Raw genomic sequence first — 21,987 nt, forward strand, 5'->3', positions numbered from 1 at the left:
TGAAGGATTTTTATATACATGCCATGTGTACAGACTTATACACACACATGTTCTATATCAGCAACAAATGCTGTAGTTGAGATCAGTGGCACATATAACCATTAATTAATTAATTATTTTCTTTCCTGCAATATATTCACCTTTTGGCTTAGTTTTCTTGTATCTTTGGTAGAAGGCAGGAAAATCTGAGTAATTCGATTTATTTGAGGGGTAAGAAATGAAGCTAAATATTTTGTTTGTCCGACCCTTAGAGCAAAATCAAGGTACATATTTAAGGAAGTGACAAGTACAAAGCAGTTTTTACAAAAGCAGTTCAGAAAGTTCCAACTCTTCTCCAGGTAGTTTCAGGTTCTCATCAAAAGGAAATCCCTGAGACACTTCATATCCTTTCACTAATAAAACAGGAATCATCCTAGAAAAGGCAACTCAGTCAGTGCAAAGGGAAGGCTGAAGCCGTGATAACCTCTGATAACATACTTTACCAAGTTTTTGTCAATATTATACTAAGAGAACAGCTGAGGCAATATCATCATACCATGGAGTTTCATACAAAAACTAGGAAGTTCAGTCAGAACACAATTATTAAGCCAAATTTATTTCACTCCCCTTCTAAAAGTAACTCCTAAATGGGGGACACAAAATCCACCAGGACAACTCCCTTCTGCTCCATGGCATCTTTAATTCACGGAACTAGGGACTGCGTGCTTCTCTCCTCCTGCCTCAAAGAGGCAACTTCTGATTGTAGAGATGGTGCTTATTGTTCAGGGGTTTTTTGTTTTTATCATTTAACTGCCCAAATTCTGGTTTTCACTGACCCAGGCTCATTTTCTGTGTGAACAGCTTTAGTACAACCCTCAGTGCAGGGTAAGGTTAGCTGTTAGCAGCTGTATTAAGCAGATGCTTCCTAAGAATATTCTTTAAATAGCAGGGGGTAGGGAGAATGGTAAGGAAAAAACAACACACTAATTTAGCAGTCAAACTCATGATAATAACTACCCCCATGAGATTTTCATGTTTAAAGAATATGGTCGTAATGACCACCTGTAGCCAATATCCAGCTCCCTAGCTAATTTGGGTGGGGGGGCAGGTGGGAGGAGACAAGCAGCAAACTTATCTTGTTAGCAGAAACAAAACAAAAACATGATCCTCTTCTCAGAGTACACAAACTATAGCAAGTCCTCTCACCAAGAGGACATGAGCATTTCTGCAGGGATAAAAGGCCAAGCTCTCATAGACAGCACAGGGCAGAGCAGAGCAAAGGAGTCACAAAATTCTTATAGTGCAGGAGTCTGGTTTCAATATGAGAATGCAATTTTTTAATGACCTTCATAATAAATGCCTTTCTAACAATTCAATGAAAATATCACTATCCTTCCTGCAATAACTGTCTTGATTTGTTTTACATTTTACTTGGAAACACATATTTAAAAGATTCTTTCATCAATCTTATATACCTTTTAGGCTGATTAGGGATAAGGTATACCACAATCAACTTTTTACTCACCTTTTTACTCTTTCTATCTATGTACACTCTGCCTACTCCCCTGTGCCACCATCTACCACAAGAATAATGAGACTGACCTTTTTAATTGTGGCACAGCAAAAGGAGCTGGGTCAGAATTCTGGCTCTGCCACTTATTGGATAGTATGGCCTTGGGTAAGTCACTGATTCAGCTTTTTCAGCCAGAGAATGGGAATAGTATCAGCTACCTTGAAGGATTGTGAGAACTAGAGATATTATGAAAAGTTCCTAGTGTAGCACAAAATCATGATCATTACTATCAGCTTCATGCAAAAAAAAAAAATACCTAAAATCCAAACTGGCAAAAAAATATTTATGTGACAAACATTTTTAAAGAAAGATACACAAGTCAATCTCATAAGTTTATGAAAACCCTGTCACCTGCTTTATTTCTAGAGAGGGGTAAAAGGGAGAAGAGGAAATATTCACTTGAATTTGAGGGGCAGCTAAATTGGAAGCAACAGTAGCAACAATTTTAAGCCTCTAAGGTTACTATGATCCATAAGGGAATGCTGAAATTTCCTTGTTTGGAGATTTATGAGTTTAATTTTCCCCTAAAGCGAGATCATCCACTTTGGCTGGGATAAAAGAATAAAGAACAACAAACTCAGTAGCACCAAATGGGGTTTAACACAGAAAATAGGGCCAGGTTTCACTCAAATGCAAAATTTTACATTAAAATAGGTTTATAAATCATAATGTTTTTACTCCTGATTCAATCCTTCTCCTTCCCCTAGCAGGAGCCCCAGAAACCTGAACAGCATGTGCATTACTGACCAGATATACAATCCAGCTGCCCCTTCCAAACTGGAATCTGATTACAAATGGACTGGCCTAGCTCAGGGTTGCCCTCAGTGACGAGAAGCAGTAGCTATGCTCTCAGGGAGAATGGATACTGAGGATGCCACCAGTCAAAAAGTCGAACGCTGTGCACTGGGTCCAGGATGACTTGCACACCCTGTTCACTGCGCAGTTTCCGACCTCCACGGACAGGAGAATCTTGGAACACCAGTCTCACTCGATGATGCCGCATGTCCGTGCTCACATTGATAGTAAACTGGGGGGGAAAAATAAATTCAGTACTCAAATTAAACATTGTTTTCTTATGACTCACTCTAAAATGAGACAATCTAGACAACTTACATGAACTAGGCCACAAAATAATCTCTAAGTTATACCAACAGCACTATACTATCTTTTTTTGCAAAGATATTAAAAATTAAGGGTGATTTTTATAAGTTTTTCTTAGCTTCATATATTTAAACTGTGCTAAAGAAAGCCTCTCAAATGGCTGAACAAATTAGGACACATGCACATAGACTACCTTAATGATAATTTAAAAAAATTGAATTAGAGCTATAAGAGATGACTTGAAGGGATTCTGATGAGATATTGTTGAGCAAGTTAAGCAAGATGCATGAAACTGATCTGATCATATTGTTTTGGAAAATAAACCACAAAATCTCTAAATATGTTTATGTATACGTAAATCTGTATAGAATTCTACGAGTAGGAAGTATATGGAGTATAAGTGTATAAATAAGTCATTAATGTGGCTTAATGAGAGATGCCTACAATAAAAACAGATATATGACATAATCTCAATTATACAAAATAATTTAAGAGAGTGGGTGTATACATGTATTGAATATATATTAACAGATACATTAAAGAACAGTTCCCCAAAAGTTAACTGCAGTTATAGGATAGTGGAAGTCTAAGTCACCTTCACTGTCTCAATGTGTTTATGTATTATTTAAATTCTTCACATGAAGTATGAATTATTTATTTTACCATTAAAAAAAGAATAAAGCTATTTTCAATGTGGAGAGGGAAACATATCTCTGAACATAAGCTTAAAATACAGAGAAGATAAATTACATGAGCTCTCCAGTTACCAATCCAGTTAAAAATGTTAAAAACATGGAAAATACACCAGAAGCATATTTGTTGTTTACTAATCTAATTCTTAGCTAAAATCTAATTCTTAGCTAAACCTTGAAAAGTCAGAGCATCACACAAAAGACAGAGCAGGTAACCCTACATTTTAATATTCCATTTATGATACCACATGCATGCCTCAGGTCCTGACATACAGTGTTCATGTATAAGCTTCATCATTAACCTTAATGGGATAATATTTCTCAAACATTAATGAGCACTACACAGGAGATGCAAAAACAGTCTGTTCACTATAGAGAAGGAAACGGAAGTAAAATATTCTCAGGCATAATTTACTTCACAAATATGTCTGTTCCTAGTATACAAGTCTGCTTTCAGATTTTATTTAAAATTATTCTTCAAAGATTTCTTCCTCAATGGTTAAAGTTACAAATTTCTTTCAAACCCTTAGTGAGAGTCTATGAAAGAGCTGAGGATGACATCCTGTCTCCACTTACCAGGGTAAATATCATTCCCATGACAATTGGAATAAAGATGAAATTGAGGGTGGTGACCTGCAGTAGGCAGCAGTCCTGGTCTGGGTTGGTATGAACATCTTCGTACTGAATGGGAGGCTGCAATCCTCCCATACACTTGCTCTTTAATCTAGGGGACTGAAGAGAATTAAGAATTACTCTAATGGGGCTTCCCTGGTGGCACAGTGGTTGAGAGTCCGCCTGCCGATGCAAGGCACACGGGTTCGTGCCCCGGTACGGGAGGATCCCATGTGCTGCGGAGCGGCTGGGCCCGTGAGCCATGGCCACTGAGTCTGTGCGTCCGGAGCCTGTGCTCCGCAGCGGGAGAGGCCATGACAGTGAGAGGCCTGCGTACCGCAAAAAAAAAAAAAAAAAAAAAAAAAAAAAAAAATTATTACTCTAATGGGTTAGAGGAAATGTTTATGGCTCTAAGACTCCACCAATGAAAATGCTATGGCTTAACTAAAGCTGCTGAGATCCATTTTTCTGTTATCTCTTCTCTCTTTAATATACATATCAGTTTCTATACAGATCAAGGAAAATCTGACCTTTGAAAGACGTGGAAACACATGTGGATGAGAAATGTGATAGTGGGTGCTTCATTTAGATGGTGTTTCCTACCATCTGGCAAGAAATGGAAACTTATAGCTCTATCAGAGGCTCTCCAGTGTTTGAGAGATCACAAATTCCTTGTGACCTGTCAGACTCCAAAGAACATCTGCTGCACAAAAAGGGATGGAAGCAGAAGTGGCCATCTAATTCCAGGCATCATAAAACAAGAGTCACAACTCTCAGAGCTAGAGGAAATCTTAGCATTCACTTTCCTGCAGCAGTTCTGGTCTTAGCTTGTATACACTGCGAAGACTGCCCCTCAGTTCCCTCCCAGAAAGGTGCTATGGTGGACTTTCTACCAACATCTAATGGATATCATAGATTGTGGACATCTTATTAAAAGCAAATAATCAGAGCCAAAATTCATCCCTAAAACCGTGTTTTTGAAAAATCAATGTAAAAATATGATTTACTTTAAATACAAACTTATCTGGAACACACTTGTCATCAAGTGAGGGATAGCTATAATTTTATTTGTAATGTGTCACCTCAGTGAGATACTAAGTAGGGGAGACAGATGGAGGAAATGAGGCTGCTGAGGACAAGTAAAGACATGCAGAACAGATCCTCACTGTAGCCAAGATCTCAGGTACAGTCCAAAAAAAAGGCAGAGACAAAGGTGCAATAGTATCTACTCTTCTTACAAATTGACTCTTGGCAGTCCCTCTCTCCATGGCTTGCCCAAACTGCCTCAGATATAAAAGCACATGAATTATTGTTGTTTACAAATACATTTGCTTTGAAAAACAAAAAAATTCTTAGTGAAATAACCTCAGTACATTGTTATAACAAGTTTTTCCCTTTTCCACACTTTTAAAGTCTTCAAATATATAGAAAAGTTAATAAAACCGTGCAATAAACTCCTGTATACCCTTTATCATTGGATATTTTGCCACGTTTGTTTCCTCTCCCCCTCACCTCTCATTTTATATATATTCACATATTAAAAAAAAAACCACATGAACTCTTGTGGTGGGGGAGGCAAAGCCATTTGAAAGTAACACAGGCATTCCACCCTTATTCAACATGAATAAAGATACATATATAAACTCAATAACATTATCACACCTAAGAAAATTAACAATAATTTCATATAATCTAATATCCAGAGCATACTCAAATTTAATTGTACCAAAAAAGTCTTTTATTGCTCTTTGTTCATTAATCCAGAATCCACTCAAGGTTTACTCTCTGTATTAAGCTATTAAATCTTTGTGCCTCTTTCATATAAAATAGTTCTTTCTTTTCTTTTTATGACATTATATGTTTTAATGTGTATTATCTGATTTTAATGAGGCAATTTTATGTCTAGTAAAATTAGAGCAAGATATTACCTGAAAAACAGAGATGATAAAAGCACACACCTGCTTTTTGAACTTGAAGTTGAATTCCCACATTGGCTCCTGTCTGTTCCCAACAATCTTTCTGCACCAGAAAAGTAAGCACTGTAAGAAAATAAAAATAACCTTTCTGTTTGCTAGCTCTAAAGCCAGCCACGGTCCCAATGCTGAGATTTTACTTTGGCACGGATAGAAACCCCCACCTCCCCCACACCACCACTACAATTTGACACTGGTGCAACATGAAAAAAGACAATCCCAAGACTATTCAGTAAAGAGAAGAGGTACCAATATAAGTCAACCTCAGATGCTATTGAGGTCAACCCCTATTGTTCTCATCTTTAAAGACAGAAACATGGTCTCTAGAGACTGGGGCATTATCTGATTCAGCAGGCCACTCCTCTATATTAAAATATAAGGGCAGCCAGTAGCCACCAGACAAGATGATAACAAAGCCATAAGGCAGGCAGAGACAGCCAGCCCTGTATGTAATAGGAGCAAACCACTCAGGACCTTCTGGGAGCAGACAGCCGGTAGGGAAACTACAGAGGTGAGCTGAATTCAGTCTAGAGTAAGCCCCTCAAGGAAAGTCAGGCTACAGCTAGGGTTAACACAAGAAGTTAAGTACCTCCCAGGGGATAAGGGGTGGGTCGTCCGCCGTGCCAGCTGTCCTGCCCTTCAGACATGCCCTGTACGTCCTGCTGTTCCATCAAAAATAATGGGCTTGGCTTTAAGGGGCAAACACTTCTGCTGCCAACATAACGGCTCCAGTGTCCCACACAAGCTATGCTACTGAAAAGAGAGAGAGGGAGAATCAAATACGAAAAGGTGGAGTCCAGGAACATGGGACAACTTCCTTTAGGCATGCTGGCAACTTCCTGAATGCCATGCGATGTGGTTATACTAGCAAGGCCATGCATGGGACACCTGCCACTGCAGGTCCCACATCCTCTTCAGAAGGTCTCTAACAACAGGCACAAAAGCAGCAGACAGGTGGCCTAGCCTTCCTGTCTGGATTAAGACCTTAGTTATCACCACCTCGACTTTTAGCCACTTAAAAGTCGCTTTTTAGTCCACTTAAAAAACTTAATATACAATTATAAGAATATGAAGACATGGGTATTTTAGATTTAGGCAGTAGCACTTGCATTGTGCACTGGAGCCGCGAGGATGTGTCAAGCATGAGGAGTTTGCCCAATGCTGCTCTGCTCCCAACAACTGATTCACCCCTAGCATGGTTAGCTTTGGGATGATCCCCACCTCACCTGATACGATCAAATGTTTTTTGGGGGAGAAAAACTATAAATGTGAAATGATACACTGTCCACTCATACTACAAGAAGAAGGAATGAAATTCTACTCACCCAGCATTCTAATCCTGCCCTAAATCCATCAGCTAGTGTGACATTAAATTGGCTCAGACAATGGCCCTGACCACCTCAGTTTGCAACCCTGGGGGGAACCATCATGATCTTGAAATCAACAGTACCCTTTTAATCAATATGTATCAGGTAGAATGTTATCACACTAGAGCTGAACTAAGGGAAAAGAATCATGTAACATCCAAAGCATAAAAACAAAACAGAAGAGAATAGGAAGTGCTATAGAACACCAGACTTTGGGTAGGAACAGAGTAATTAAAATTATTAACAAACTCAAAAGATACAAAATTTAGATAATAGTATTAGTTGAATGAGAAAAGGCCGAGACATCAACTTGCCTAAATAATCATATATGCTATACTAGTCTAGCTTGGCAAAGGTGTGTTCACTAGATATTTCATTATGGCAAAAAAAAGGAGAGAATGGACCAAAGGCTTATAGACCTACTTACAAATCAGAAGAATGCCAGAACCTTGAATACAATGTACAAATATAAACTACTGGGGAAATCCCAAGATATAAGGAATGGCCTAGAACACAGTAAGAATTTTAGAGGGCTAAAGTTTATGAGTGGAAGTACCTTATAGTCTCTGAAACAACCCACCCCTGAGCCTGGCAATAGTGGGCCCTTTGCAAATGCTGAAGAAGTCTACACCAGAATCTTTTAAGATTAACAAGAAAGTGGAAATCCAGATGTCAAGGTCACATTAGAAAAAGAAAATTAGTAAGTTGTTTTATATCTTTGTATCATGATTTAAAGCACCTTTTAAGAATTATAGTTTACATCTACCATTTGAGTTGTGTTCTTCCTAGCCCAAACCATCAAACCATCTAAACCATCTAAAGTGGCCCAATGTATAAGGCATGAAAATAAATTAAAATAAAGAGAATAAGGAATATGCTAAAAGCACAAGAAAGCTTTAAGGTAAAAATAACACGAGCCAACCCAGCACAGCAGGAATGTCTTGGAGAAGAGATACCCATGAGCCCTGAAAGTTTACATTAGTCCCTTAGCAGCCTGGTGCCTATGGCCCTAGACCACCCCATCAAGGAAGCTGGAAACAAGCCATGATAACAGGCCCATTATACAAGAGTCCATTTGTTAAACCCCAACACTAATTGTCACTTACTTTGGAATTCTTTAATGTGCTAGGAGTGCTTTCTGGAATGGCTGGATTCTTGGAGATTCGAGCAGCAAATGGCTCATACATATGGTACAGAGATCGGATCACACATGCCCGGAGACAGCGCAGCTTCTCCATTGACTCTGGTCGCAGGCGCAAAGGCAGAGAGGCATCCAGCGTGTAGTGCCTAAAACATGACACATTACTCCTACCAATAAGTGACCTCTCTCTTCTGCTCTAGGCCAGTCTCCTAGGACTCCTGGGCTCAGTACAAATTTTACTATACTATTCCACTGGACAGTAGTTAGTTTGTCCCTAGTGCTCTCACATACACACACACAAATCACGATCTCCTTCACTTCTTAACTACTTTTGCGTCTTTGCTATGCAAAACCCAATTCATATATACCTTGTAATCCTGCACACTTCTCTATTCATTTAAAAATTTTAAATCCTCACTATTTTACTTTAAAAAAGGGGCAAGTCTGACTTTATACCAGTACAATATACTTCAGCTGCTCAAAAAGAACCTGCACTGGGGAAGATCCACCAAGTTCTCTTGTCACATGTCTCAGAAAGTTCTCTACTCCCCGATACCTCACCATCCCCTTCCACCACATTCTTACTGACGGTTTATAATCTTCACTACACTTCTAACCCAGCATCAAAAGTCAGCCCTCTTACCAATCATATCATTCACTCCCTCTTCACCACTACAACTATACACAGAGCAGCATAACTACAAAGACTATATGATACTTCAAGATGACTAGCAAATCTAAGAAACAACAAATCCAGTTGCAAAGATAAACAGATGGGCATCTATAATTTCTGAAAATTCTAGCTAACATAAACTGCTGAAGAAAAGTGGGTAACCATAGGGAAGACAATTACCGATGAATTAATAATATCAATTTTAAATTAAAGAGAAGCTCAAGGAATTCAAAGCTAGGTTCATGCCCAGGCATGCACTAGAGAAAGTGAAAAGAGGTCACCATCCAGGGAGTAGCTCCAAATCAAAAACAACAACAAATAAGCTACACAGATAACACAGTGAGCTCTCTGTGGTCGCACCTTCGGTACAACCTGGTCCAAAAGGCAGCAGTGCAAGTGACAGTCCAGGCATTCTTACAAATCAGGGAAAAATTCACAATGTCCTCAGGACGGATATAGGAGGCCAGCAAGAGCCAAATATCCATGGGATACTCTTCTCCTCCAGCCCCATCCAGATCTTCTGAAACAGAAAAAAGAACTATAACTTTTGACCTTCTATTACATGCACATATAAAGATCTCCAATCATTTCAATTCTCCCAGGGCTTGCACAGTTAAGAAAATGGTTTAAATAGGTCCAAGGAAGCCTCTCAAACTCATCATTTCCTGCTTATTCTAGCTGCTGAAAACTTTTGTTTCCTGTTGCCCAAGTGAATAGGCCTTGTTCTTAAGGCCTTTATTTAACCACTATTTACATATTATTTTGAATGTATGCAAAGTACCTTTGCATACATTATATCATTCAACTATAATAATTTTTCAGTGGAAATAAGGAAAATATTATTGTGTCCATTTTACTATAAGAAAACAGAACCTTATTCAAGGTAAACAGAACCCAGTTTTCTCCAAAGTCCAGCTTTTCACTATACATTCTGCCCTTGATTTCCCTTGTAGTCCCCATCCACCAAACATTTTCTTCAATTCAGTCATTTAAAAAATAAAACTGATTTTAAGATGGTATGAAGAAACCTCAAAGTACAAACTAAATAAAAAAACCAAGTAAGTTACAGTGTATTTTCATTACTCAGTAATTGCCTTAGATATGTTTCTTCTAGTTTCTTCTTGTTTCATTGTCAGCTTGATCTACAGTTCTGGCCACAAGCATCCAGTATTCAAGGATACCCTGTGATGATGTATCCCCACCTCTTCTTCCTTCAGACCTCATTAGCGTTAATTCTCTTGACCCTGAGGTCCACTATACATGTCAGGTTCAAATAAAAATTCACACTCCACAGAGATACCAGAATCTGGGCTAACCGTAATCTTTAATTGAGACTTAGTTATACAGCTATCCAAAACACAGCTTTCTTCTTTCTGTTTCCTGAGCAAAAAGCCCCTTACAACTACCTCCCTGAAGCTGCCTCTGCTTTTCTAGTCGCTTCCTGCAGCTCTATGACTCAATCAGGTTCTTGCATTAGGTGCTTCATAACAGAGACCAATGCTTCTAAAACAATACTTTTTTGGTTCTTATGCTTCTTGAAATCTTCAGTAACCATTTAAGGCTCAGCCTACCACATTTGGGGCCCCCTTCTCCCACATTAAATCTCTCTCTAAAAGAGAAGGCAAACAATTATCAGAATTTCCTCCACTGAGACCCATGAGGACTTTTACAAAGCAGAGTACTATTAAAATTTTTCTGTTTTTAAGGACAAAACTCAGTAATTATAAAAATTGCCAATGTTTTACGCACAATTATTAAGAAATTTCAAAACGTAGGAAATGGAATCAGTAAAGGATAGCTTCATGGAGATAAGTTATGAAGGACAAAAATTTTGATATTCATAGGTTAAGGGGAAAAGTATTCCAAGTGAAATAAACAGCTAACATGAAGCCTGGATATTTAAAAAAACAAAACACATGTGAGGGCAATAAAGAGACAAGTCTAACAAGATTTTGATGATATTAAGAAATTACTGTTGGGCTTCCTTGGTGGTGCAGTGGTTAAGAATCCACCTGCCAATACAGGCCACACGGGTTTGAGCCCTGTCCAGGAAAATCCCACATGCCGCAGAGCAACTAAGCCTGTGTGCCACAACTACTGAGCCTGTGCTCAAGAGCCTACAAGCCACAGCTACTGAACCCATGTGCCAAAACTACTGAAGCTGGCACGCCTAGAGCCCATGCTCCTCAACAAGAGAAGCCACCACTGTGAGAAGGCTGCGCACCTCAATGAAGTATAGCCCCCGCTTGCTGCAACTAGAGAAAGCCCACGTGCAGCAACGAAGACCCAACACAGCCAAAAATAAATTAATTACTTAAAAAAAAAAGTAGCTTAAAAAAAAAGAAATTACTAACTTTTTTAGATGTGATAATTTTTTTTAAGAGCATTTATATTTTGGAGATAACTACCAGAATATTTACAGATATAAAAATGGAATATCTGGAAATTGTTTCAAAATAATCAAGTGTGTATGGTGTGTGTGTGTGAGTGAGTGTTGAGGTGGGGGTGAGGGGGTAGTGGCTGAAACAAAAGTGACCATGAGTTGATAACATGAAGCTATGTAATAGCCACATTGGATTCATTACACTATTCTCTCCTCTTTTGTATATGTTTCATTTTTAAAAAGCTAAAGAAAAAAGAGGGGGGAAAAAAAGACCAGTTTGATGAGAATGAAGGACCCTAGTGGGGGTAAAGTGGAGCAAGGGAGTAAAAGATGAATTATAGCTAAGAGTTTGTAAACCACAAATCATGTATCTGATAAGTGACTGGTCTCCTGAATACATAAGAATTCTTACAACTCAGTAATAAAAAGATAACCTGGGCTTCCCTGGTGGCGCAGTGGTTGAGAGTCCGCCTGCTGATGCAGGGGACATGGATTCATGCCCTGGTCTGGGAAGATCCCACATGCCGCGGAGCGGCTGGGCCCGTGAGCCATGGCCGCTGAGTCTGCGCGTCCGGAGCCTGTGCTCCGCAACGGGAGAGGCCACAACAGTGAGAGGCCCGCGTACCGCAAAAAACAAACAAACAAACAAAAAAAGATAACCTAATGTAAAAATGAGAGAAGAATTTGAATAGACATTTCTCCAAAGAAGATACATGAAAGGCCAATAAGCACATAAAAGATGCTCAACATCATTAGTATGCAAATCAAAACTATGAGATACCACTTCACATCAACTAGAATGCCTATAGTTTAAAAAGTTAGACAATAACAAGTGTTGAGGAGGATGTGGAGAAACTGTAACTCTCATTCACTGCTGGTAGGAATATAAAATGGAAACTTCGTAAAAAACTTGGCAGTTCCTCCAAAAGTTAAACATAGTTACCATGTGATCCAGCAATTTCACTCCTACCCGAAAGAAATGAAAATATATGTTCACACAAAAACTTGTCCATGAGTGTTCATAGTAGCATTATTTAATGATAGTCAAATAAAAAGCAATAAAAAGGAATAAAGTACTGATATATGCTACAATATGGATGAACCTTGAAAACATTATGCTAAGTCAAAGAAGCCAGACGCAAAAGACCACATATTATATGATTTCGTTTATATGAAATGCCAGGAATAGGCAAATTTATAAGGACAGAAAGTAGATTGGTGGTTGCCTGGGGGAAGGGATGGGTGGAAGAGAGTGTTGGGAGGGAATGAGGAATGATACTATCAGATTTGAGTTGATAGAAATGTTCTAAACTTAGATCATGTTGATGGCTACACAACTCTGAGAACATACTAAAACTACTGCATTGTACACTTTAAAGGGATGAATTTTATCTCAATAAAGATGTTTTAAAAGTCTGTAAGCTCTTCTGTGGAATGTGCTCAAAACCAAAAAGGAAAATCAAGAGAAATATCTAATACAATGGTGATGATGAGTAGGGATTTAAAGCAAGAAATTAAGGAACAAAGAAGTGTGAGGAATGTCTATTAACATTCTTGGTTCTGGAAAAGAGTGGTATCACTGACAATAATTCAAAAAGCAAAGTCAGTTCATTAATTTATTGATTATTTCAATATATTTTAACATATGCAAAGTCTGTCATCTGATTCTCAAGTATAGGTGAAAGTTCTCACAGATCTGAGACCAAAAATACACATGCCATTTATTACATTAGCTTCCTCCTAACTCTAGCTGATCATCAGAACCACTTTAGCTTTAAGAATTCTGGACTCTACCCCAAGAGTCTGATTCCTTAAGTCTAGAGCAAACCAGTGAATGATGGGTTGGCACATTGTACACCATTAGTTTACCTTTCTTTGTTTCATTTGTGTAAGTTTTATTGCCACTAATACATCAATATCACACATTTTTCTATTTCCTACAGTACCTACTAGACATAAAGAAGGCATTAACAATTGCAGAGCACTTAAAAGTCCACGATAATAATCTAACTTTAGCTGAAATGAAATTGGTTATATACATTCCACATATTTGGGAGAGAGAACATTTTTGTCACAATTCTGCTTCCTTACACATTCAGAAATCCAGAAATGCAAAGGCTTTTTGTTTTCCTGTTGCTACATGGATTTTACCTGATAATGATATGTTCTCAATGAATGGCTACTACTGTTACCAATATCCTTTCCTCTCAACTTTAGATATCAGTAGAAAGCCCTGGTATATTAAAGTCCTGTCCCACTACAAAGATCCAAACTCTGGCTCTCCACTGGTATCACCTCTTGTGCTACTGAGAAAGTGACAGCTTCAAGTTATCACCACAGATAGGACAAATAATCCAAAAGAGCGCGAGCCCTGTACCTTTGTGCCTCTTGCTTTTCTTTTTTCTGGAGGCAGTTCTCTCATGGATGCCTTCCTCCTGGGCATCAATCTCATCACTGCTGTCAATGATGTCACAGGGCTCACCAGCCCCAGAAAGAGCTTCTACTGCAGGAACCTGGGAGGCTTCCAAGCCACAAAGAGATTTTACTAGAAGAAAATAAGAAGAGAATGAGATGGCAGAGTACCATAGCTTAGGCAGGATATCAGCATCCATAAGGAAAAGAAAAAAGAAAGCAAAAGCAGTGTGAGAGACTGCTAAAGGAAGCTGAGAATCTTAGAAAAAAAATAGCATTTTAAACACAAAAAATTGGAAAGTAATGAGCAAATTGACTCCAAAGTTGCAGAAACTGCTTCAGACCTGAAGAAAAAGGGAGTGAATTATTCTCCACTATAAACCCTTCAGGGTAAAAGCAAAAGGTGAATGCTATTTTCATTTGCATAAATTCTGAGGAGCAGTGTTTGAGAGGAATTAAACCCAAATTTAACCTCATTCCTGGGCTGGAGACAGTACATATCATGAAAACACAAGTTTCAAGGACCCCTGAGTAAGAAGCTTGAAAGTAAGAGAAGCATGAGAAAAGGAAAAGAATACTTCAAGGTTATTACACAAAGAAGCAAACAGCAGAGTTAAGTGGAGAATATATGTGAACAACAGGAATAAGATTAATAACCAGGAAGAAAGCAGTGGAAACCACAGAAGAGTACGCAAAGTGTTTTTTTTTTTATGGGAAGACAGAAATAAAATATTTCTGCTACAGAAACTGCTACTGCTCTTGGCTAATCCTCCCCCTCCCCTGAATAGATGAGTAACCATCGAGGAGAGCAAACACGGTTACAGGAAGATGCCTAAAGGACTGCAAGAAAAACACTTGAGGCAGAATCCCAGGAAAATAAAGCACCTAGTTCTCTCTTCACTGAGTCTGAAAAGACTCATCGGAAGCCTACCTTCCTGCTGAACAGCATTGGCGACGGCTTTCTTGACCCTTCCAGACCTCACAACGGCCGGATCCGAGTTGGCATAATCCGCCACGGTCACTGAAACACAGCACCAAACCTCAAAGGAGGAGGCCTTCTCTCCTCAGCTTCCTCCCCACCAAGATTTCCTGCTCACTCCAAGTCCCCAGTCCAGCCGCCCTCCCGTCGCAGGCAGGCAAGCACTCGCCTCGGTGCTGTTCAGCCCCCTCCCTGCTTCCAGCCCCAAGCCTTTCAACGCCCCCGCCCTTGCCCACCTCGCCCAGAGCAGGCGTCTTGGGCCCGGAACTTGAGTCGCTTTCCTCTCTTGGGCATGGCGACTGTGTCGGGGCGAGGCCTGGTTAGCGGGCCAGGACCCCGAGCCATGTTTCGGGCCAGGGTGCGGGAAGCAGGAGCCAAGGGCCAACTCTGCCCGGCTCCGCAGCCATCCCACTCCAGGACCGCAGCTCTCGCGAGGCTTAGGACAGGGCTCCGCGTCGCACTGGCTGCCAACCCACCTCTTCAGAAACCAATCACCACCTGGTCTAGGTAGTACGTCATCACCCAGCGCCTAAGGATCAAACTGCGTCTGATTCCCTAAGGTAGGTGGCTGTTTGGGCAGTGTGGGTATTTAATCATACGTCTTGTAAGGTGATTTGGTGTCTCAGACCCGAAACCCACAACCCCGTTGATTAGAACTGAGTTTACATTATGGTCTCCCCGATTTTTCTGCTACTGTCTCTGTCAGGTTATAAGTGAACTCCAGGTTCACTTAAGTATCCCCAAAGCACGTCTATTGTCATCTTCGCGCTCCATCTCTCAGGCCACGTAGACATAGTCCAACATGGGTCTAAAAGAGTCTTAATTCTAATTTCTTATACAAAAGCTATAAATTTCTGAATTCTCAAAGCTGGGGGAGGGGTTCTTAAAAGTTTATTAATTTACCACCATCCTCCAAACTTAATACTAGAAGGATCGATGAGGAAAGAATGGTGTCTTTCTTTTGTATTGAGAGAAAAAAACCGAGCGAAGGTTACAGAACTGTGAGGGAGCAGGATCCTGGTCTAGTATCACCAGTACGAATAAGTTATTGTGTGTCCTAAGTTAGGTTCTTTGTCCTTCTAAGTTCTTTGCAGCTCCCAAAAGGTGCTAATCCCTGGCTTGAGAAGCATGATACTTAAGGACCAGGAATCCAAACTGTTGGACCCACCAGACAGTGCCACCCTAACATATTTAGAAGCAGACTTCTGTTTTTAATTATTTAATACATAGACATTCATTAGGCGCAAACCACTGGCCTTTTACTAACATGGTGTAACAGACTATCACTAGAGATGGTGCTAATAGGTTTGAATCAATTAGGAATTATAATTGAAACTGAGTAATTGATTATAGTCGTGAACTATTCAAATTTATCTAAAGTTATAACCTGAACAAGGGTCTAATAGACTGAACTAAAAGAACATTGTTTCAAATGATTTTTCCATGATTGATGTTTGTAGTCAAAACACAGCTGGTAAAGCACCAAGCCTTCTCATTTCACAGCATTAATAAAAAGTTCATAACGCCCACATGCAAGTATATTTCTAATAATGTGGTACCCTGTTGAAAACACCGAGGCATTGAGACTCTGGAGGAAATCAAAGGTGCAAAAGAAATAAACCCTTTTTTTATACCGTCACTATCGGAGACTTAAAGGTTTTAACTGAAACATTCATTTTCAACCGTATAATTACTATTTTAATTCATTGGAATGAAAGAAGTGCTAACCCCAAAACTGTTTATCTTTCAAATTTCAAGAATATGAAGATCTAAAGCAAAGCCCTTCTTAATTCCTTTGGCCACACTAGTGGAACCGAACACATGTAAATCTTTTATTTCACCTTTTACTAAAAAGCAGCAATTTTTAATTAATGACACTGCTAGATTCCAAACTCAAAGATACACATTCTTTCTAGAAAGGCAAGTTGTAAAATTACTAAAAGAGCTGTTATGTTTTTTCAAGTTCCAAAAATAATTTTATTGAAAATTTTTATTAAAATTTGATTTGGGGATGAATTGACATCTATATACTATTGAGTCTTTCCACTCAGGAACTTGGTATGCATCTCCATTTAATAACATCTTCTTTTATGTCTCTTAATTTTTTTTACACAAACTTATTGTTTATTCTTGTCAATGTTTTCTTTATCTTTTTATTGAAGTATAGTTGATTTACAATATATTAGTTTCAGGTGTACAACATAGTAATTCAATATCTTTCTTTATATATTATACTCCATTTACAAAGTAATGGCTATATTTCCCTGTACTGTACCATATATCCTTGTTGCTTACTTATTTTATACATAGTAGTTTGTGTCTTTTAATCTCATACTCCTATCTTGCCCCTCCTCTTCCCTCTCCCCATTGGTAGCCACTAGTTTGTTCTCTGTATCTGTGAGTCTGTTTTGTTATTACATTCGTTTTATATTTTAGATTCCATATATAAGTGATAACATACAGTATTAGTGTTTATCTGACTTATTTCACTAGGCATAATCTCTAGGTCCATCCACATTATTGCAAATGGCAGAATTTCTTTTCTTTATGGTCAAGTACTATTCCATTGTGTGTGTGTGTGTATACACATCTTCTTTATCCATCCATCTTTTGATGGACATTTGGGTAGCTTCCATATCTTGGCTATTGTAAATAATGCTGCTGTGATAATTAGCATGCATGTATCTTTTCAAATTAGTGTTTTTGTTTTCTTCAGATATCCAGCAGTGGAATTGCTGGATTATATGGTAGTTTGATTTTTAGGTTTCTGAGAAACCTCCCTACTGTTTTCCAGAGTGGCTGCACCAATTTAAAATCCCACCACTAGTATACTAGCATTCCCTTTTCCCCACATCCTTGCCAGCATTTGTTATTTATGGTCTTTTTGATGATAGCCATTTTGACAGGTGTGAGGTGATATCTCATGGTTTTGATTTATATTTCTCTGATAATTAGCAGTGTTGAGCATTTTTTCATGTGCCTGTTGCCCATCTGTGTATCTTCTTTGGAAAAATATCTGTTCTGGTCTTCTGCTCATTTTTTCATTGGGTTCTTTGCTTTTTTGGTATTGAGTTGTATGAGCTGTTTATATTTTTTGGATATCAATCTTTTATCAATCATATCATTTGCGTATATTTTCTCTCATTCAGTAGGTTGTCTTTTTGTTTAGTCAACGATTTACCACGGTGTGCAAAAGCTTTTAAGTTTAATTAGGTCCCATTTGTTTATTTTGCTTTTATTTCTTTTGCCTTAGGAGACAGATCCAAAAAATATTGCTACAATTTATGTCAAAGGGTGTTCTGCCTATGTCCTCTTGTAGGAGTTTTATGGTTTCTAGTCTTACATTTAGGTCTTTAATCCATTTTGAGTTTTTTTTTTTTTTTTTTTTTTTTTTTTGCGGTATTCGGGCCTCTCACTGGTGTGGCCTCTCCCATTGCGGAGCACAGGCTCCGGATGCGCAGGCGCAGCGGCCATGGCTCACGAGCTTAGTTGCTCCGCGGCATGTGGGATCTTCCCGGACCGGGGCACGAACCCGTGTCTCCTGCATCGGCAGGCGGATTCTCAACCACTGCGCCACCAGGGAAGCCCTGAGTTTATTTTTGTATATGGTGTGAGGAAATGTTCTAATCTCATTGTTTTACATGTAGCTATCCAGTTTCTTCAGCACTATTTACTGAGGAGACTGTCTTTTTTCCATTGCATATTCCTGCCTCCTTTGTTGTAGATTGATTGACCATAAGTATGTGGGTTTATTTCTGGAATCTCTTTTCTATTCCACTGATATATGTGTCTGTTTTTGTGCCAGTACTGTGCTGTTTTTATTACTGTAGCTTTGTAGTATGAACTGAGTCAGGGAGTGTGATACCCCCAGCGTTGTTCTTTTTTTCTTCAAGATTGCTTTGGTAATTCGGTATCTTTTGTGGTTCCATATAAATTTTAGGATTATTTGTTCTAGTTCTGTGAAAAATGTCATGGGTATTTTGATAGGGATCACATTAAATCTCTAGGTTGTATGGACATTTTAACAACATTATTTCTTCCAATCCAAGAACACAGGATATCTTTCCATTTCTTTCTATAATTTTCAAATTCTTCATCAATAATTTATAGTTTTCAGAGTATAGGTATTTCATTCCTTGGTTAAGTTTGTTCCAAGGTATTTATTCTTTTTAATGTGATTGTAAATGGAATTATATTCTTAATTTCTCTTTCTGAGAAATTATTAGTATACAGAAATGCAACAGATTTCTGTCTATTAATCTTGTATCCTGCAACTTTACCGAATTTGTTTGTTATTTCTAGTGGGGTTTTGGTAGAGACTTTAGGGTTTTCTATATATGGTATCATTTCATCTGCAGATAATGACAGTTTTAAGAATTCCTTTCCAATCTGGATGCCTTTTTTTCCTTTTTCTTGTCTGATTGCCATGGCTAGGACTTCCAATACTATGTTAAAAATAGAAGTGGCAGAAGTTGTCATCCTTTTCTTATTCCTGATTTTAGAGGGAAAGCTTTTGGCTTTTCACCATTGAGTATGATGTTAGCTGTGGGTTTGTCATAAATAGCTTTTATTATGTTGAGATATGTTCCCTGTATACCAACTTCGATGAGAGTTTTTACAATGAATCGATGTTAAATTTTGTCAAATGCTTTTTCTGTATCTGTTGAGATGATCATGTGACTTTTATCCTTCATTTTGTTAATATGGTAAATCACATTGATTTGTGATTATTGAAGCATTTTATGTTTTTAAAATTTATTTTATTTATTTTTGGCTGTGTTGGGTCTTTGTTGCTGTGCGCGGGCTTTTTCTAGCTGCAGCAAGTGGGGGCTACTCTTCGTTGTAGTGCACGGGCTTCTCACTGCTGTGGCTTCTTTTGTTGTGGAGCACAGGCTCTAGGCACATGGGCTTCAGTAGTTGTGGCACTTGGGCTCAGTAGTTGTGGCTCTCAGGCTCTAGAGCTCAGTATCAGTAGTTGTGGCACACGGGCTTAGTTGCTCCGCGGCATGTGGGATCTTCCCGGACCAGGGCTCAAACCTGTGTCCCCTGCATTAGCAGGCGGATTCTTAACCACTGTGCCACCAGGGAAGCCCGTGATTATTGAATCAATCCTGATTCCCTGGAATAAATACCACTTGATCATTGGTGCATGATACTTTTTATAAATTATTAAGTTTGATTTGCTGATAATTGTAAAGATTTTTTTGCATCAGAGATTTTGGCCTGTAATTTTCTTTTTTTTTTGTAGTGTCTTTATCTAGTTTTGGTATTGGGGTAATGGTGGCCTTATAGAGTGAATTTGGAAGTGTCCCATCTTCTTCATTTTTGGAATAGTCTAAAAATTATAGGTATTAGTTCTTCTTTATATGTTTGGTAGAGTTCATCTGTAAAGCCGTTGGATCCTGGACTTTTGTTTGCTAGTTTTTGTTGTTTTATTTTGTTTTTGTTTGTTCATTTGTTTTTACTGATTCAGTTTTACTCCTAGTGATTAGTCTTGTCAGATTGTCTATTTCTTCCTGATTCAGTCTTGAAAGGTTGTATGTTTCTAGAAATTTGTCCATTTTTTCTAGATTGTCTAATTTGTTGGCATATAACTGTTCATAGTATTCTCATGATGTTTTGTATCTGTGTGGTATTGGTTGTTATTTCTCATCTTGTTTGTTTAGGTCCTCTCTCTTTTCTTCTTGGTGAGCCTGGCTAAAGGTTTATTAATTTTGTTTGTCTTTTCAATGATCTAGCTCTTGGTTTCTTTTATATTTTCTGGGTTTTTTAGTCTCTGTTTTATTTATTTCCTCACTGATCTTTACTGTTACGTCCCTCCTGCTGACTTTGGGCTTTGTTTGTTTTTTCTTTTTCTCATTCCTTTATATAGAAGTTGAGGTTGTTTATTTGAGATTTTTCTTATTTCTTGTGATAGGCCTGTATTTTTATAAACTTCCCTCTTAAAACTGCTTTTGCTGCATTCCATAGATTTTGGAAAGTTGTTTCCATTTTCATTTGTCTTGAGGTATTTTCTGATTTCCCTTTTGATTTCTTCATTGACCCATTGGTTTTTTAGTAACATGTTGTTTAATCTACACATGTTTGTTCTTTTCCCATTTTTCTTCCTGTAATTGATTTCTATTTTCATACCATTGTGGTTGGAAAAAATACTTGATATAATTTTTATCTTCTTAAACTTGTTGGGACTTATTCTGTGGCCTAGCATGTGCTGTATCCTGGAGAATGTTTTTTCTTTTTGCTGTTCTAATTGGGTGATTTCCGTTATTCTATCTTCCAGGTCACTTGCATATTATTTTGTATCACCAAGACTGCTGTTCATTTCTTCGAATGTGTTTTCATTTCAGTTATTGTATTCATCTGTCCTGACTGGTTCTTTTTTTATATTTTATAGTTCCTAATTAAAATTCTCACTATGTCCATCTATTCTTTTTCCCAATTCCATTAGCATTCTTATCACTAATGCTCTGAATTCTTTATCTGGTAAATTGGTTTTTTTTGTCCATTGGTTGTTTTTTTCAGGGTTTTTCTCTGGCTCTTCAAATGAGACAAATTCCTCTGTCTTCTCATTTTGCTTATATTTCTCTGTCTCTAAGAAATTAGGTGAAACAGTTACCTATAGCAGTCTTGAAGGAGTATCCTTATGGAGGAGCTTCGCTATAGTCTGTGTGTGTCCAGTGGCTTTGGTGGGAGAGTTGTATTTGACATGAACACAAGTCCTGTCTTTCCTCAGGATGTGCTGGCAGCTATCACCTTGCTAAGAAGTGGGGCTGAAAATAGAAGGGCTAGGGCCAGAGTTGGGTGTGAGGTGGGACTTCCTCTCTGCTTAGTGGCTGTCACTGCCCTACTGGGGGTGGGGTCAGGTCCCAAGCTACTGGAGCAGAATCCCTGAGGGTCAGTTCCAAGCTGAGTCAGTTCCCTTTAAGTGCATGCTCTTCCCCCTCCCAGCACTGGAACCCTCGCCCCAGAGGGGAGCAGTACTGGAGCATGAGGGGTTTGTGTGGGTATCTGGTGAGGGTCAAGCATGGTGTGTGGCTGTCTGGCTGCTGTCAGAAATCCAGACTGCCTGTGATGGGCTGCCTTTTGCAATCATCTGTAATGG

At 38.7% G+C, this 21,987-nt stretch overlaps 1 protein-coding gene across 7 annotated transcripts; it reads right to left on the bottom strand.

Annotated features, from left to right (window-relative positions):
• Positions 1-574: 574 nt before the first annotated feature.
• Positions 575-15,394, bottom strand: TMEM183A (transmembrane protein 183A). Of its 7 annotated transcripts, none has more exons than XR_010840632.1 (8): positions 15,122-15,327; positions 14,838-14,927; positions 13,872-14,039; positions 9,472-9,631; positions 8,404-8,584; positions 5,916-5,976; positions 3,922-4,077; positions 575-2,579 (listed from the first exon to the last, which is right to left on the bottom strand). XR_010840632.1 is itself a non-coding variant. In XM_059066056.2 (8 exons), exons 1-8 carry the CDS (start codon positions 15,228-15,230, stop codon positions 2,394-2,396), a joined length of 1,131 nt encoding a protein of 376 aa, XP_058922039.1. In that variant the 5' UTR covers positions 15,231-15,394; the 3' UTR covers positions 575-2,393. The 7 variants fall into 7 exon arrangements, 6 of the variants coding, with proteins under 6 accessions (XP_058922039.1, XP_058922047.1, XP_066889869.1 ...); XM_059066056.2 differs by having other exon boundaries at positions 5,916-5,996; positions 15,122-15,394; XM_059066064.2 differs by having other exon boundaries at positions 5,916-5,996; positions 9,472-9,628; positions 15,122-15,362.
• Positions 15,395-21,987: the final 6,593 nt, after the last annotated feature.

This window comes from Kogia breviceps, chromosome 1, assembly GCF_026419965.1.
Source record: "Kogia breviceps isolate mKogBre1 chromosome 1, mKogBre1 haplotype 1, whole genome shotgun sequence".
NCBI lineage: Eukaryota > Metazoa > Chordata > Mammalia > Artiodactyla > Physeteridae > Kogia > Kogia breviceps.

Coding starts and splice junctions, on each gene's coding strand:
- TMEM183A (XM_059066056.2), bottom strand. CDS start 15,230: ATGGCTCGGGGTCCTGGCCCGCTAACCAGGCCTCGCCCCGACACAGTC. Junction 8,585..9,471: donor TGGACCAGGTTGTACCGAAG/GTGCGACCACAG, acceptor GTCATGTTTTAG/GCACTACACGCTGGATGCCT. Junction 5,997..8,403: donor GCACATTAAAGAATTCCAAA/GTAAGTGACAAT, acceptor ATTTTCTTACAG/TGCTTACTTTTCTGGTGCAG.